At 41.7% G+C, this 17,704-nt stretch overlaps 2 protein-coding genes across 2 annotated transcripts in view; one reads left to right on the top strand and one right to left on the bottom strand.

Moving 5' to 3' along the window:
• Positions 1–1,441: 1,441 nt before the first annotated feature.
• Positions 1,442–17,316, bottom strand: ZFAND1 (zinc finger, AN1-type domain 1). Its single transcript, XM_009891953.1, has 8 exons — positions 17,277–17,316; positions 16,637–16,679; positions 14,681–14,720; positions 14,184–14,311; positions 14,007–14,098; positions 13,090–13,214; positions 1,811–1,966; positions 1,442–1,645 (listed from the first exon to the last, which is right to left on the bottom strand). Exons 1-8 carry the CDS (start codon positions 17,314–17,316, stop codon positions 1,475–1,477), a joined length of 795 nt encoding a protein of 264 aa, XP_009890255.1. The 3' UTR covers positions 1,442–1,474.
• A 228-nt stretch (positions 17,317–17,544) lies between these two features.
• The window catches only part of CHMP4C (charged multivesicular body protein 4C), a 15,549-nt gene continuing 15,389 nt past the window's right edge, over positions 17,545–17,704 (top strand). Inside the window, exon 1 of the mRNA XM_009891952.1 lies at positions 17,545–17,598. Coding sequence (XP_009890254.1) covers positions 17,545–17,598 — 54 coding nt within the window. The remainder of the gene's footprint in view (positions 17,599–17,704) is intronic.

The following is a 17,704-nucleotide window of genomic DNA, read 5'->3' as shown; positions in this document are numbered from 1 at the left end:
AGCTGACAATCGTGCTAGCCTATTTAGTATTGGATGAATTGGTTTGCCTCAGTTCATTCGTGCTGCACAACACCACGGAGCGGCAGAAACACACTACAGCTTTGCAAACAAAGCCCAGGCTTGTGCTTTCCACTGCTTTGTTTACACCTGTTCATACATCATCCTTTCTTTCACCGTAGGATTGCCTTTCCAGCTCCTCCCAATTGGAGAATATTGGCTGAATAACCGTAAAGAGATGAAAGCAAATTGGAGGGATTAGTCTTGAAAGGGTTCTACTCTAGCTTAACTAGAGACAGGCTCAAGTCCACTACAGAATGAGTTTGGGTTGTAACAAGCCCTCTCAAGAAAGATGAAGCAAGGCTCCTTGGTTATACATCAGAACTTAGCGTTAGGAAAGAGCTGGCCCTAATATTCGTGTGCAACATAACATGTTTTTATGTTTCAGTAATTCAAAACAGCTATAATAATTTTGTGGTTCTTTCTTGCTATGTTCGCTTTTAATTTACAATCCAGCTTTGAAATCCACAAGAGATCCAAAAACTAGAGTACATCAACTACTGATACTCTGAACAATCTTCTTAATGAGCACCAAACAATTTCAAGACACTGACAACTGAGAAAGCCATTAATTCTATAGGTCATAGTTATGTACTCAGAGGTGTAACTTCTTTATGTACAATCACTGTAAACAAACACTTTAAAACTTAGTAAGTCCATCTTGCAGACTGCTGAAAAGGAAACAATAGAGATTTAACTAAGGTCGGAAATACCAGGATGAAACTGCAAGCTGTTGAATGCTACATTTCTAGTTGAACTGTATTTCTTCCTCTCTTACCATATTTCTTCCATATTCCACAAGAATTAGAAAAGGACGACTTCAAGTTCTCTTTTTATCCCTCACCTAATTACACAATGATGCTGGGATTTACAAACACAAGACAGACATCTGTGTGAATTTACTTTTGCTTCAGAAAGCTTTCCTTCTGAACGTCGTTATGCTATTATGAGGAGCGAAGAAAACATGGACATCAGGCATGAACAGCGCTGGATTCCAAACTCAATGAAATCTGTTCTTGTAGACGTAGAAAAGATACTGCAATGGTGTAATGTGTTTCTTTCCTTCAAAGAACTGATATGCTGCAAGTTTACATTTTCATTATTTATTGATTTTAATATATACTTTTCCCATCATGTACACAAAAATAAATATAAAATTTAAGAAAACATTATTGATGTTATACAGCTAAATAAGATAAGAATTTATTCTAGAAAGTGAATATCTGTAATATTAGTTATTATAGTAACTAATTTTCCTTTCAGGACATAGTTCTGTCAGTCAAGCAATTGAGAAATTGATGGGAACTGTGTCTTTACAACTGAGGACAGATTCTGGCATTTTGAAAGAAAACTGGACTTGGTTTGAATATACCATACTTCTGAAAAAATCTTTGATTTTTTTGTCATAATTTACTGGTTAACTAAAGTATGAGTCTGTATCTTCTATAAATAGAACATCATTATCAAGATACTCCAAAATTATATTTCCACCATTGTACAATGGACAGTCTTTATCAGATAGCCACGTTTCCAATGTGTGATCAAATGGCAAGGCTTCTCCAGAGGCAGTATGGCATAATCTCAATTTCTGTAAGACAAATAGCATAGAAATTAACATCAAGATTTGCCTATCTGAGATGCAAGAAGTGGGGTGAGGGAGGGACAAAAGAGTTAAAAAAAAACCCCAAACAACAAAAAAACAAAAATCAAAACCCAACAACCTGGAAGATGTTTGTTATTATTACTGATTTACCTGGGATGTTGATTTGTTGTTGTCATTTTTAAGGCTTGCTAAGGAAGCTGCAAAATCTACTACTTTGCCAATACTCCACTTACTACAAAAGAACATGGGCTTGCTTTTCTCTTTGGTCCCCTTTGGTAGAAATACTTGAAAGTAAATTCTTTCTGTCTAGAAAAACATGAAAAATAAACAAAAAATTATTCACAGAAGAAACACATTGATTCCAGTCATATACATCTAATAGTTTTTCAGTAAAAAACTTAAACATCAACCCTAAAATTACCAATTGTAACTTGTTCTATTCCATCAAGAACAAAGCCCCATTTTACTGTAGAATATAAATCACTGAGAGCATCAAGTCCAATCCCCTCCAGCTGCAGGCACATATATGATGGACAGTAAGTTCCGAAAGGTGGAGGGAACATCTTTTGCCAGTGTCCCACAGCTAGACTGTTATATATAGATGGACATGAAAAGGTGTCTGCCCTGGATTTACTAGACAATGACTGCTCCAAGGAGAAAAAGGTGAGTTTAAATAAGTAGTGCTGGCTTTTGGCAGCAGTATAATGTCTCAAATTGGAATGCAAAGGCGGTTAAAACAGAACAATTCACCGTACCAGAAATGCCTGCTTCACAAACCAACATTCCAGTCATGGTCAGCTAGTATTTTATCCTGTTCTTCCTCCTTTTACATACTAAATGTTCTTTCAGTATCTACTAGACTGAAACATTTGTTTAAGAAATTTCAAGAATAACCTATGAGGGAGAGATGGGGGCAGTCCCTTCTTCAGTTTTATTTCTTCTTGACATTCAACAGAAGACACAAAGCAGGCATGACTGGTATATTCATCAGTTAAGACAGCCCTTGCTGAGTCCAAGCAAGACATTATTAAACAAGAAAGAAGTCTTCTTTTTAAAGGTTTTATGTATGCCTTGCCTAGAAAAATATGGAACTACCCTTCCCTCAGCTCTGTTCACAAAACTGAGTCTGAATTTCAACCTGTGCATTTTCCTCAAAACTTGAGTGCTCTCCACACACAAGAAAACCTTTAACATCCAGGTATATTACAAAGAGGCAAGGGAAGCAGGACCTGAATCTTGCTGAAATGTAAGTGACCACAACTTGTAAAACAGTTAACACAACGGCCACCCTATTACAGAGACACGATAACACTCAACTGCTATCAGTGCCCCAGCACTTTCCTACAGTTGGTCCTCCAGTTCTTAGGGCAATGACAGAGTCTCCCACAGTTCACTGGAACTTAATTCACAAAACAGCTCATTCTGCTGTTGCATCCCTAACAATGGGATATGCCTGCTGGAATTTCTGTGCAAGGTCCAACATCTGGATCGGGGCAATCCCAAGCACAAATACAGGCTCGGTGGGGAATGGCTGGAGAGCAGCCCTGAGGAGAAGGACCTGGGTGTGCTGATTGACCAGAAGCTCAGCATGAACCAGCAATGTGCAATCGCAGCCCAGAAGGCCAACCGTATCCTGCGCTGCATCAAAAGAACTGTGGCCAGCAGGTCAAGGGAGGTGATTCTGCCCCTCTACTCCACTCTCGTGAGACCCCACCTGAGTACTGCATCCAGCTCTGGAGTCCTCAACATAAGAAGGACATGGACCTGCTGGAACGTGTCCAGAGGAGAGCCACGAGGATGATCCGAGGGCTGGAGCACCTCTCCTATGAGGAGAGGCTGAGAGAGCTGGGGCTGTTCAGCCTGGAGAAGAGAAGGCTCCGGGGAGATCTTAGTGCGGCCTTCCAGTACCTAAAGGGGGCCTACAGGAGAGCTGGGGAAGGACTTTTTACTAGGGCATGTAGTGACAGGACGAGGGGGAATGGCTATAAACTGGAAGAGGGCAGGTTTAGATTAAACATTAGGAAGAAGTTTTTTACTTTGAGGGTTTTTAGGCACTGGAACAGGTTGCCCAGAGAGGTTGTTGAGGCCCCATCCCTGGAGGTGTTCAAGGCCAGGCTGGACGTGGCCTTGGCCAACCTGGTCTAGTCGGAGGTGTCCCTGTCTATGGCAGGGAGGGTGGAACTTGATGATCTTCAAGGGCCTTTCCAACCTAAATCATTCTATTATTCTATGATTCTATATCCAAGAAAATACTGGTCAGTCAGGGACACAATAACTAACCCTATTTTGCAGCATGGCCCTCCTGTTTTGTGCTGGTCAGGTCTGACACCCAAAGAAGTACTCATTTGCTGAAAGCTAATCTGAACAACGAGGCCTCACTGGGATTTTTCTTCCTATTATTTAATTGGAATTTCACATGTTGCAGCTTGTGCCCGTTGTCCCCTGTCCTTGTGCTGTGCATCTCCAGGAAAAACCTGTCGATCTTCTCTATATAGTGATGAGGGAACTAATGTGCCTCAGAGGCATTCAAGAAACTTCATATGCAAAAAATCTGTCATCAAAGTGGAACACGCTGGGCAGAAGGCAGCTAAAAGGAGTCTAGGAAGCAATTTAAATAGAGATGTGCTGAAGGTTAACAGGCTTAATTTATCACTGCTAGAATTATCACTGTTCTAGATGATTAAACAATTAATATCCAAATGAGAAAATGAAGAGTAAGAGAAATTAGCATATCGTAATTTGTGCTATACTTTTTAGAGCTTTGGAATTAGGAAGCGACTTTTATATATATTGAGGGTGGATTTTTTTAATTATGTTGCACAATATTTGAAATTAATCACTTTCCCTCCGGCACATATTTATTAAAGTGGTACTATCTGTGAAGAATGCTACAAGCAGGTCTTTGTATTAACTCTGCTTAGGCAGAGGTCATATCTAATTTCTAAGCATGACAAAGTATAAAAAAGACATACATAAGAGGACACAGTAACGGAATAGCTGTAGTTGTTTTAAAAACAATAATTAAATGTACTTTACTAAGATAAAACCTAACAATAAGACTACCAAATAGAATTTTTTCAGTATTATAAAATCAATACAACAGGCCTAAACTTGGTGTGCTCTAACATAACAGTGGGTGAAAAGTAATTTAAATACAGTTCTTTTAAGAGGATGCATAAGTACAGATCTAAAGTGAAATCCTAGATGAAAGAATCAAGGTGTTTCTAAACTGTACATAATCCTGATATGTGGAAAAGACTTGAACACTAGGTTTGACTGGCCACAGTAGTAAAAACAATAAGGAATCTGTGAAATACTTCAAGAACCAAAGGCTGAAAGAAACATAAAGCAACACTCAAAACCCTTTTCCAACCTAAAGGCAGGACCTTCATACCTCATCCAGAAATGTAATAAAGGTCTATTAAATCTGAGTAGCAGAAATAAGAATGGAGCTTTGCAGAACACAAAGCTCAGTTTTGTATGAGACAGGTTCAATGTAACTGGTACAGAGTTGTGCAAGCCGTGGCCCGTCTCTTTCAGAAGCCTCTCAGTACCCAGCATGAAAAGCATCCTTTTGAGATGGGTTAGCCGTGTGACTGGTACCCCAGCTCCTGGCAATATGGGTAGCAGAACTAATGCCATTTTATAAGGCAAAGGGCCATTCTCTGTGACCAAGCTGGTCACGTATCAGTTCCCTCTCCCCTCCTCCTGCAGGTCCTGCGCACCAGGAGGACTTCTCCCCCTCCCTATTGGCCTCATGGTCCCTGGGTGCCAGGCCCCTCCTTACTGGCCTTGAAGGTCTCAGGCACCTGGCTAACCCGGGGGGTGATGACCCCATCACAGAACAGGGAAGCCTAACAGTACACAGAGCACTGTCCATAAAATCAAGCAGTTACAAGCCCCAAGTGGGACTTTGACTGCAACTGCTGCTGGACTGCAAAACCCGTGATCCCCCAGTGGCCAGGGACACCTCCACCATCATCTGCTTCCTCCAAGGACTGAGCGACTCATATTCTTTTACATGTTTCAAGTCTAGATGATGACTGTGATATTGATACTGCAAGCCAAGTATTAAGATTTGACCCAATCTGCAGAGGGTCCAGGTGATTAGGAACCATAAACTAAGCTGCGCTATAAAATTCTGTGCTACGCTACTTATAAAATTGTGCTACACTGGTTCTGATTATAAAAATCCTGTGCTACTGTGATCATAAAATTCTATGCTATGTTGACCATCAAATTTTGTTAAAATAATAAAGCTTTAATTGTAACTACAACTTAGTGCCATCATCATTCTGCTGAGGATCCCCTAAAGAACCTGCCTGTCCCCATAGTGTCAGGTGACAGAAGAATTTGGCGTAGTCAGCAGAATCCTTGGGTCAGAGTGATGACTGATTACCCCAATAAATGTGACTCCTGGAGAAAGGAGTTTAAAGAAAATAGATGGCAAGATCCAATGCAGGACAAGAAGTGGCTAGAGGCAATAAGCCATGATCCAAAAGCCATATGGAAAGAGTTTAATAAATGGAAGGATATGTGTGAAGAAGGACAGACAGAAGAAAGGAATGTGCTGGCTATTAATCACAGTGTGGAAAATTGAGAATGGACAAGTTAAAAGGTTAGAAGAGGAAATTATAAAGTTGAAAGGTGAATTGTCAGCGAAATTGTCAGCGAAATTCTCTTTAGGAAGGATAGGCCAGCAAGGTGAGGTGGTGGAGTTGCTCTTTATGCGAGAGAGCAACTGGAATGTATCAAGCTCTCCCTGGGGAAGGATGAAGAGCAAGTTGAAAGCTTGCAGGTAAGAATCAAGGGGCAGGGTAATGTAAGAGACATTGTCGTGGGTGTCTATTACAAGCTATCTGATCAGGATGAGGAAGTTGATGAGGCCTTCTATAGACAGCTGGGAGTCGCCTCACAATCACAGGCCTTGGTTCTCATGGAGGACTTCAATCACCCTGCTATCTGCTGGGAAGGGCACACAGCTGGGCATGTGCAGTCCAGGAGGTTCCTTCAGTGCATTGATAACTTTTGGACTCAGGTGGTGGAGGAGCCAACAAGCAGAGATGTACTACTGGACTCAGTACTAACAAAGAGGGACTGGTGGAGTACATTAAGGCTGGGGGCGGCCTTGGCTGTAGTGATCATGAGAAGATAGAGTTCAGGATTCAATATAGTATGCATAAAATCACAAGTAGGATTGCAACTTGAACTACAGGAGGGCTAACTTTGATCCCTTCAAGAAACTGCTTGGAGAAATCACATGGGTTAGGGCTTTAGAGGGTAGAGGGGCTCAAGAGAGCTGGTTGATATTCAAGTGTCACTTCCTCCAAGCTCAGGATCGGTACATCCCTAAGAGCAAGAAATCAGGCAAGGGAAGCAGGAGGCCTGCATGGCTGAGCAGTGAGCTTCTGAAAAAGCTCAAGTAGGAGAAGGAAGTTTACAGTACATGGAAGAAGGGACTGACCGTTTGGGAAGATTACAAGAATGCTGTCAGAGTATGCAGGGATGAAACAAGGAAAGCCAAGGCAGCCTTGGAATTAAATCTGGCAAGGGATGTCAACAGGAAGGGTTTCTTCAAGTACATCAGAGGCAAAAGGAAAACTAGAGAAAATGTGGGCCCACTGTTGAACGAGACAGGTGCTGTGGTGACAGATGATGAAGAGAAGGCAGAGTTACTGAATGCCTTCTTTGCTTCAGTCTTTACTGCTCAGGCCAGCCCTCAGGAGTCCCACACTTTGAAGGTAACAGAGGAACTGTCCTGTTTTGAGACTTTACCTTGGTTGAAGAGGATCAAGTCAGAGATCAATTATGTAAACTGGATACCCACAAGTCCATGGAGCCTGATGGGATGCACCCGCGAGTGCTAAGGGAGCTGGCAGAAGTCATTGCTGGGCCACTCTCCATCATCTTTGAAAGGTCCTGGAGAACAGGTGAGGTGCCTGAGGACTGGAGGAAAGCCAATGTCACTCCAGTCTTCAAAAAGGGCAAGAAGGATGACCCAGGAAACAACAGGTCAGTCAGCCTCACCTCCATCCCTGGAAAGATGATGCAACAGCTCATTCTGGTTGTCATCTCCAAGCATCTGGAGGAAAAGAACGTTATCAGAAGTACTCAACATGGATTCACCAAGGGGAAATCATGTCTGACTAATCTGATAGCCTTGTATGACGGCATGACTGGATGGATAGATGAGGGGAGGACAGTGGATGTTGTCTACCTTGACTTTGGCAAGGCTTTCGACACTGTCTCCCACATCATCCTCAAAGGCAAGCTTAGGAAGTGTGGGTTAGATGAATGGACAGTGCGGTGGATTGAAAAATGGCTGACAGATAGAGCTCAGAGGGTTGTGGTTAGTGGCACAAAGTCTAGTTGGAGGTCTGTGACAAGTGCTGTCCCTCAGGGATCAGTACTGGGTCCAGTCTTGTTCAATATATTCATCAATGAACTGGATGAAGGGACAGAGTGTACCATCAGCAAGTTTGCTCATGACACAAAACTGGGAGGGGTGGCTGACACGCCAGAAGGCTGTGCCACCTTACAGCATGACCTGGACAGGCTGGAGAGTTGGGCAGAGAGAAACCTCATGAAATTCAACAAGGGCAAGCGTAGGGTACTGCACCTAGGAAGGAATAACCCCATGCATCAGTACAGGTTAGGGACTGACCTTCTGGAAAGCAGCTCTGTAGAAAGGTACCTGGGAGTCCTGGTGGACAATAGGATGACCATGAGCCAGCAATGTGCCCTGGTGGCCAACGAGGCCAATGGCATCCTGGGGTGCATCAAGAAGAGTGTGGCCAGCAGGTCGAGGGAGGGTATCCTCCCCCTCTACTCTGCCCTGGTGAGGCCGCATCTGGAGTACTGTGTCCAGTTCCGGGCTCCCCAATTCAAGAAGGACAGGGAACTGCTGGAGAGGGTCCAGCAAACGGCTACAATGACCATTAGGGGACTGGAGCATCTTTCTTATGAGGAAAGGGTGAGGGATTTGGGTCTGTTTAGTCTAGAGAAAAGACAACTGAGGGGGGGATCTTACCAATGCTTATAAATACTTAAAGGGAGGGTGCCAGGGGGATGGGACCAGTCTTTTTTCAGTGGTGCCCAGTGATGGAACAAGAGGTAACAGGCACAAACTTGAACATACGAAGTTCCATCTAAAGGAGGCACTTCTTTACTTTGAGGGTGGAAGAGCACTGGAACATGCTGCCCAGAGGTTGTGGAGTCTCCGACTCTGGAGACATTCAAAACCCACCTGGATGCCATCCTGTGCAACCTGCTGTAGGTGAACCTGCTCTGGGAGGGGGGTTGGACTAGAAGATCCCCAGAGGTCCCTTCCAACCCCTATCATTCTGTGATTTAGAATTAGTATAACCAAATTAAAGGCCGACAGTAAATCTGGAAAAAGAGTGTCTCTTGAAAAACAATTAGTGCCACAAGTTATAGAAAAAGCAAAAAAAAAAATTGTGAAAAAACTGTTAAAAGGTAGTGATATAGATGCCGTAAAGGACTATGTAGCCATGTATAATAGTGACTGGGCTGGAGAGATTTTGGGACAGCCCCGATGAATCTGGTGAGGAAGCAATTGATTCTGTACCAATACATCCCCTGACTAAACAAGAAATCACTACTGATAACCCACAGGGGAACAATCCACAGAGAAGGGATACTACTAATATTTGGTTTGCAATATGGATTATTTGCGAAAAAAAAAAAAATAATCAGGCAATATACCAAAAATAACCTGGCCAGTCAATAGTTAAATAGAGGCTGTGCTGCCTCTGGCATAATAAAGCAGCAAGAGTAAATCTGTTTGCAGGACAGGCAAAAGACTTAGATTTAGGTCCTGGAATTTTTCTCACCCTCAGAGGGAATATTGCTTGAACCTTATGGGCCTTCACTATTCAGTGGACAAGAGGGGTCCATTATCAAGATCTGAGTGAGGAACCTACAATTCCTTGGCAGGACCCAGATGAATTGCAGGAAGCTTAATTACAAGCAGCTATTATAACCTTATTACATCCAGCTGAAGCCCCAGGTGGCAAACCTACTCCTTGGAACATTCCTTCTATGTCCTCTGAACTGAGGCCTGATGGGAAAGGAACTGTAGGGTCAGACAAATTAGTCTTTATGCAAATATGCCAGGGTTTACCTGCAGAAATCCTTTTTTCACAAGTGCTCCACAAAGCCAAGAATTAAGCCCCGACCCTCCCATATGAAGGGAGCAGTGCTGGGTCTTAACTCCCTCAGTCCCACATGGAGGTCAAACAAGTGCCCCACACAGCCATCAGGCCAATTTAAATAAACAATATAACACCATGAGGAGACTTCCTAATCAAACCAAAAGTGCAGGATCGAAGTGAAACAAGTGGTGGCATGCCTGCATAAATCAGGGATACACTGGTGACTTGCTCCACGGTTTGCCTACCAAAAAACCCTAAGATTGCTAGTGAAAGAAGGGGAAAAGGAGGAAAAGCTGTCCACACTTCTACCTAGTGTGCCTCTCATAAACAGAAAACCCTTTAAACAACAAAAATATCCTGACTTATCTCCTATCAGGGAGGAGTATCATGGAAACTAGACAAGGGACTCAGACTGGCAGAGGTACAAGTGGCCCTACCCTCTGCCACTTGAGGACCGAGTCCCACCCTTTGGGCCACAGTAAATGATAAATTAAAGACTGATTTACTCATAGATACTGGAGCACAACTATTCATGATTAAAGCAGAATCGTGTCCTGGAGCTATGCCTCTGAAACATCAGAAAATATCGGTAACTGGAGTAAATGGTTCTTTATTCAATTGTTAAGGTAAAATTGGAACTTCTCTTTTGCCTCCCCCCACTTCCCGAAAATAGCAAACGCGACTAGGAAACTTAAATATGGATATTCTGTGATATTAAGTATGGATATTCTGTGAGCTGGATACAGGGCAACTGAAACAATTGATGAAGAAACAATGCCAGGGCCCCAGCCAGGAGGTCACCCTTTTGGGGAACAAATGGATAGGAGGCAGGAAATAAGTCCCCTGGGTCCACTTAGCAAATTGATTATGTTGGACCTCTCCCTCGAACACCTGAGGGGTGGCATTATATCCTTGAGGGAGTTTAAATAACATCAGACTTAGGGAAAGTTTTTGCTTGCCAGAAAGCTGATGGTCTTACCACTTTGGCAGGATTTATTCAATGGTTTGCTGATGCTCCCATGCCCCCTGCTGTGCAATCTGACAAAATGGCACTCATTAAAAAAAAAAAAATATTCCAGGAATAGTGTTAACATCATGGAGTTGTCTGGGTGTTCCACCTGTCCTACAGACCCCAAAGTTATGGTACAGTCAAGACATGGAATAGTCTACTAAAACAGCTCTAGGGTGAAGTTTATATACAGGAAAATGGGGTAAAGCTTTACCTAAAGCTGTTGGATGCTTAAATAACTGGCAGACACCCTCTGGATGCCCACTGGAACAAGCTAATTTTCCTGCTCTCCAACCCATAAAACATCTAAAATGCCCACTGTCAGCCTATCGTTTTTCTCAGGGTGACACTGTTCTTATTACCTATCCTTTGATGGTCAAAATACCTGTCCCTTTACTAACTCACTGATAAAAGGGTATACGGAAAACTGTTTCTAAAAGGGGACTCCCTTTAACTTTCACTGAGGCTTGGATAATTCCCAAGACTGAGTAATTTCTTATAGCTTCAGCTAATGAACTATACTTGGACAGATTCTTTGGCCTGAACAAACCTGGAGTGCACCCAAGGAATCATCACTCTACCTTCGTGGAAACCTCAGCTGTAAAAAGATGATCACAACACACGCTGTATCGTACTCACCCTTATTTGTACCCTCTTCCTCCCTATTTCACGAATGGGATGATAATCATGCCATTCAGTTCATGAACATCACCTCTCACGTGGGTAATGAATCATTAATCATAATGAATCAACTGTTGGTATTGTTTACACCACCCTCAATCTTCAGCTGCTAATTCTGGGTGGGTAGCTGAACCTGTTCCTGAAACATCTTGGTACCAACCAAAATTGGCATACTCACTCCCCAACCCTCTAAATTATCAAACTCAACTTTTTAAGGCACATTCTTATGTTAAGACCCCATGGGGCATTGCAATGCCCAACATACAAATTCAACCCAGGTAGAAAATACAAGCAATTGTGATTATACCCTGCTCTACAATCAGATACAAACTTGGTTTCAGCTGATATGCTATAACTGAACCAGAGTTTGTAATGAATCCAATTTAAGAACCACATGGATCTGTAAAAACAAATCAGTGATTACAAATAATATTTTTTTAAGTATTTCGCCACCCTGGAATCTCACATGGACTTTAAATGGCACATTTTGCCAAAGATACTATAAACTCACTGGTCCTAATTCTACATTCTACAGAGTTAAGAACTAATAACAACTGGATGATCTGTAATTGTCCTGGCTGTATATACACCAACCCTTTTCACACAATTTGAATGAGCCACACTTGCCTGCTTACATTTGATCATCCTGACACTGAAAAAAGAGGCTCATCAGTGGTGTAAGGAACGTTTCCCTAAAAATTTTACAGTACCAAATCAGTGGCCCACCCTTCCAGCATCCAGATGGTTCTGGCTCTGTGGCACGAATGCCCACAAAAGTGTGGCACCACAATGGACAGGTATCTGTAACATATCATGTCTTGTTCCCCATGCATTTCAATTTTAAAAAAAATGAACTTCTACTTTTTTAGACAACCATTACCCTGTATGCAAGAAGTGTGTTGTGATCAATCTGTTGGTACAAAGAATGATGAAATTCCATCAATTTATGTCTGCACTGTTTTCAAGTTTAAGTATTGATGAGCTGGAAAGAGCTATTGTAAATATTTCTGCCATGCTTGAAATTGTCCAAAAAGCTACTGCAGATGCTTTAAAAAAATGTTTGAAATCAGAAATTGGTTTGCTTTCACAATTAGCAATTCAAAGTAATTTGGTTTATAAGCTTATTTTTATAATCATTGGGATTATAAAATAAGCTGTGCTATAAAATCCTGTGCTACGCTACTTATGAAATTGTACTACACTGACTCTGATTATAAAAATCCTGTCCTACTGTGATCATAAAATTCTATGCTATGCTGATCATCAAATTCGGCTAAAATAATAAAGCGTTAATTGTAACTACAACTTAGTGCCATCATCATTCTGCTGAAGATCCCCAAAAGAACCTCTCTGTCCCTGCAGTGCTGGGTGACTCCACACAGAGACATAACAGATCTAAGACTAATGAGATTGCTTTTGGGTACCAGGCTGAAATATACATATTTGTATTGTGGGCTTGAGAATTAAATCCAAACCAAACTGAGGGGACTAAATGAAGAACAAGAAATTTAGAAAACTTCCCACTTCCTTTGAGAATTCAATTATTGAAAACAAACATGACTGACCTGAGGCAAGGACTTGTCCCCACATGCGTGCATTTTCAGTTTCATTAATGCCACTTTTGCTGCTGTCTCACTGTTTCTCGCTCCTTTACGTTTTTTGCTTTTTGCTTCCTCATTCTTTTTAGAATCTGAGAACAATATTATTGCTGTTAGTGTGACGATTCAGACTGTCTCCTGAACATATTTTGGAATTAGCCTATTTGACCTCATTGTATCTCCAAGGTTGCCATCCCTTTTATGTCCTCCCAAGGATATGATACCAGGTACTTGTATTCAAGAACATTTGGAATTACTACAGTTCTAGCAGAACTCATTTACACTGAAAAGTAGACAAATACTATCCTGAGGTAAACACAGGTTCCAAAAGCCAAACAGATACAAATTCCTATGTTTCTACACCTGTGCCCATTACAGCATTCATATGGCAACAGTTTCAGGTCCTCCTTTTTACGCATACATTCTAGTGTCCAGTTAGGCAGTGCTGTTTATTCTCTTTCCTGTCCTAGAGCTTGTTTAAAAGCTGCAAAACTTTATGTTGTAGGCTCACATTTTTTTTGCCATCTTGGTTGCGTGGGTATAATCCCAGCAGATTGGCATGTGCACCCAATAAAATACAATTGCATTATATGGCTAGGTACAATTAATTACATTATAGTACTTGTAGAATGAGAACAAGACATTAATTCTGAAAGAAATCCAAGCTCTATTTAAGCTTTAAAGGTTCTCTTTTGGAGACATATGCCACTGTTGTCTCAGTCTAGATGAATGGTATTACATGCTGACATGTGAGTTTAAGGCCATTTAAACAATGAACCCCCATCCTTTCTTCTTATTTGGTCAAACCTGAATGCTCAGAGGAGGTTACAAGCCCAAATAGCCTTCTGAAGAAAACTGTAGAATATATATCCCACTGTACTTGCCTATAATATCTTTAACCAGCTGCTGGGTGGCAGCCATTCGAGGTTTTGGTGTGTCCAGTTTCTCACATTCATGGTCTGATTGATGCCGGTGTCTGAAAACAACAGTGTAAAGCTTTTATTACCTTTCCCACACACTAATGAATGAGTATTGATGTTTAAACATTCTGTTCCACTCACCTTAGACAAAAATGTTTTTCACAGTAGGGACATAAAACTGGCAAAAGCTCTTTTCCGTTGCAGTCCTTGTATGAGCATGGGTAAAATCTGTGCTGATCTGGTTTCACAGAATTGTTTCTTATATTCACCTAGGCATTAGTATAAAATATTTTGTGTAAATAAACAGATATGACAGATACAAGTCACCACCCCAGCTTTCCAAAAGAACTGTGCTAGCTCTCTGTTCTATGGGCAAAATTAGTTCAGTGATTCTCTCCTACTTTTGTCCTGGTTAAGTTTAGCTCAGTGTTATAAAAAGAACCATCATCCTACTCAAATTCAATTTACTTCTGACAGGCAGAAAAAGAGTAGACTCATTTTTTTTAAGCTTGTCATCTTATTCTCAGATAATTCTCAGTTAATTAATTCATACTTATATACTATGTGTATATATCTAATCTGAAAATAAACAGTTATGTTGTCCAGAATTTTAAGGTAGTCATACATTATCAGATTACCTCAGAACACCCATGAGCATCCCGGCTCCTGTGCTGAAGGCTTTGTGGCAAAAAAAGAAAACGGCACACTGTTATCAACATTTCAGGAAAAGAAAACTGCATGTGAAAATATTTAAGTGTTTAAAGAGTGATCTGACAAGTTTTATCACGGGAACACTTCAACTAAATAATGAATCTTCTCCAAAATTTGTTCTAATCTATGCATTTCACATCTTGAATAGATTGATCGTATTCTTCCCAAATAATGTAAAACATTTAGCTCTTGGAACTTATGCCCCAAGATAAAAAAAACATTTCAAGAGAATAAGAACATTAGCATGCTTAAGAATTCAGCTCAAAGCAAGTGGATTTTGCCTGTTTTAATGGATTTTGAATCACCTTTCACAACAGCAGAAATCCCTTGAAGGCTTCTAACATGTTAAAGTGAAATCTGCCCTCAGTTTATCTGTGCTTATCTCACCCACCCTCTGCTAATCTGAAGTGTAAATTGAAGTGCAGGACCTGATTTGAACCTTGGAAGAAACTTCAATTTTTTTTTTCTAGAAGAAAAAATACCACCCCACCCCTCAAAAAAAATTCAGTACAAAACAGTGTCTAAGATAGATGCTGTCCAAAATAATCTACCTGCATTCTAAAGATATTCCCACTGATTTCAAAGCTCCACAACAACCGCTAAGGAAAATATGTGGCAAATTCAATGAAACAATTATTTTTTAATGTATCTGAATTGAGTCACAGAATGTTTTATATAACATTTAGGTCTACACAACTGTCACACTAAGATCTTATAAGAAAACCAATTTAATTTCCTTTTATGGACAATACCACCCATCTAGTTGACCGAGGGAAGCCAGTAGATGGTTTCGGATTTTAGCTTTTGATACGGTCTATTCACAGCATCCTTCTGGATATAATGTCTGGCACACAGCTAGACAAGTCCTTAATATGCCGGGCAAGCAATTGGCTGACTGGGTTACAGAAAACAGGGCTACATCAGACCGGCAGTCAGTCACCAGTGGAGTTCCCCAGGGCTCAATTTTAGCACCAGTGCTCTTTAATGTTTTTATAAATGATCTGGATGCAGGAACTGAATGTACATTAAGTAAGTTTGCTGACAATACTAAATTAGGAGGAGCTATGGACTCTTGAGGGTAGAGAGGCCTTACAGAGAAATCTGGATAAACTAGAGAGCTGGGCAATCACCAACTGTATGAAAATTAAGAAGAGCAAGTGCCAGATTCTCCACCTGGGACAGGGTAATCCTGGTTATATGTACAAATTGGGGGGACAAGAGGCTTGAGAGCAGCCCTGTGGGAAGAACTCCAGGGATTTCGGTTGATGGCAAGTTAATATTACTCAATAGTGTGCCCTGGCAGCCAAAAGGGCCAGCCATGTCCTGGAGTGCATCAAGCAGAGCATAGCTAGCCAGTCAAGGGAGACGACTGTCCCCCTCTATGCTGCACTGGTACGGCCTCACCTTGAGTACTGTGTGAGGTTTGGTGCCATCAAACTATTAGAATGTGTCCAGAGGAGGGCAACCAAGATGGTGAAAGGTCTCCAGGGCAAGACTCATGAGGAGTGGCTGAGGTCACTTAATTTGTTTAGCTTGTAGAAGGGAAGGCTGAGGGGTACCTCACTGCAGCCTACAACTTCCTCAAGGGGGGCAGCGGAGGAGGAGGTGCTGATCTCTCTCTGGTGACCAGCGATAGGACACAAGGAAATGGAATGAATCTGTTAGGGGAACGTCAGATTGGACTTTAGAAAAAGAGGTGTTCGGTCGCTGAAACAGGCTCCCCAGGGAAATGGTCACGGCACCAAGCCTGTCAGAGTTCAAGGAGTAGCTGGATGATGCTCTTAGTCATATGGTTTAGTTTTAGGTAGTCCTGCAAGGAGCAGGTAGTCGGACTCGATGATCCTTATGGGTCCCTTCCAACTTGAGATACTCTATGAACTTACCAAAAGACACCTGAACAGCCATCACATACAAAGGGAAGAAAATCTGAAACAAAGAGATTTGTTTTCAGTTAGACAACATTGTTATTATTTTGCCAAGTTTCTAGGTTAATTTTTACACGATTAACTTTAGCTTATCTATATCATGGGGTAGACATCTTTACAAGGACACTCAGCAACTACATCTATATAGTACCTGTAACTTTTGTAACAGAGTTACACTGTTGACTCCTCTAGCTAGTACTACAGAAAAACATAAAAGTAGGTAAATTATGTTTAGATACATTCCAAAAGTTGGAATTATGCTTTAAATTCGGGTTTTTTTCAGTATCAAACTTTGAAACTTGAATACTTGGCTAGGCAAACTTATCAGTTATACTAAAAATTGACTTTATTGTGAGATCACTCAGAATACTACTTAGGGACTGATGGAGCACTGGACAATTTACATTTTTATTATATGGATTGCCAACTGGAAAAGATGCTATCCCTTCCAAAAAGCAGGCACCTCATCCATTTGACAGTCCTGATGATCCTGCTCCTTCCTTTCTACCCTTCATATCATACATACCATCCTTGAGTATTTACAATGCGCATACTTAAGTCTCTGCACATATCCCCCACCTGCTGCATCAATTCTGACATGTAAAAATCACTTCACTGTCTGCTGAACTCGGCCACATCGCCAATGGCGGCAAATGCCCACCTCCAGGACATTGCTCCATTTCTCCATCCTTCAGATTTGGTCTTAATGGACCACCATGCAAGTGGACTACAGAGCTCAGCTCACAAAGATCTCAGTCACTACATCTGTAATGCCGAGTGCTCCCACCAGAAAGCTCTCAGTCCAGGCGTTTTTGCTGCGTCTTTCTGAAAGGTTACACTTACATTAAACGTCATTCCTGAGACCAATGAAGGCAAGCAAGGGTGAAGAATGGATCAACGGACTAACAACACTCGGCAAAGTAGGGGATTAACCACCCAGGGACACAACTGAAGCGACAGGCCCTGGCAGTGGACCGGGCAGGGCTGCAGCAGCGCGAAGGCCGCCCCGAGGGGGCGGCACCACCT

Source organism: Charadrius vociferus, unplaced genomic scaffold (genome assembly GCF_000708025.1).
Source record: "Charadrius vociferus isolate BGI_N301 unplaced genomic scaffold, ASM70802v2 scaffold15, whole genome shotgun sequence".
NCBI lineage: Eukaryota > Metazoa > Chordata > Aves > Charadriiformes > Charadriidae > Charadrius > Charadrius vociferus.
This window is presented reverse-complemented; position numbering and strand designations above follow the sequence as displayed.

Bases quoted from the DNA above. Each gene is read 5' to 3' on its own strand.
- ZFAND1 (XM_009891953.1), bottom strand. From the start codon at position 17,316: ATGTGGCCGAGTTCAGCAGACAGTGAAGTGATTTTTACAT. The intron at 14,312-14,680 runs GTAATCTGATAA...ACTAATGCCTAG, and splicing joins ATGCTCATGGGTGTTCTGAG to GTGAATATAAGAAACAATTC. The intron at 1,967-13,089 runs GTCAGTCATGTT...ATGTTTTTCTAG, and splicing joins GGGACAAGTCCTTGCCTCAG to ACAGAAAGAATTTACTTTCA.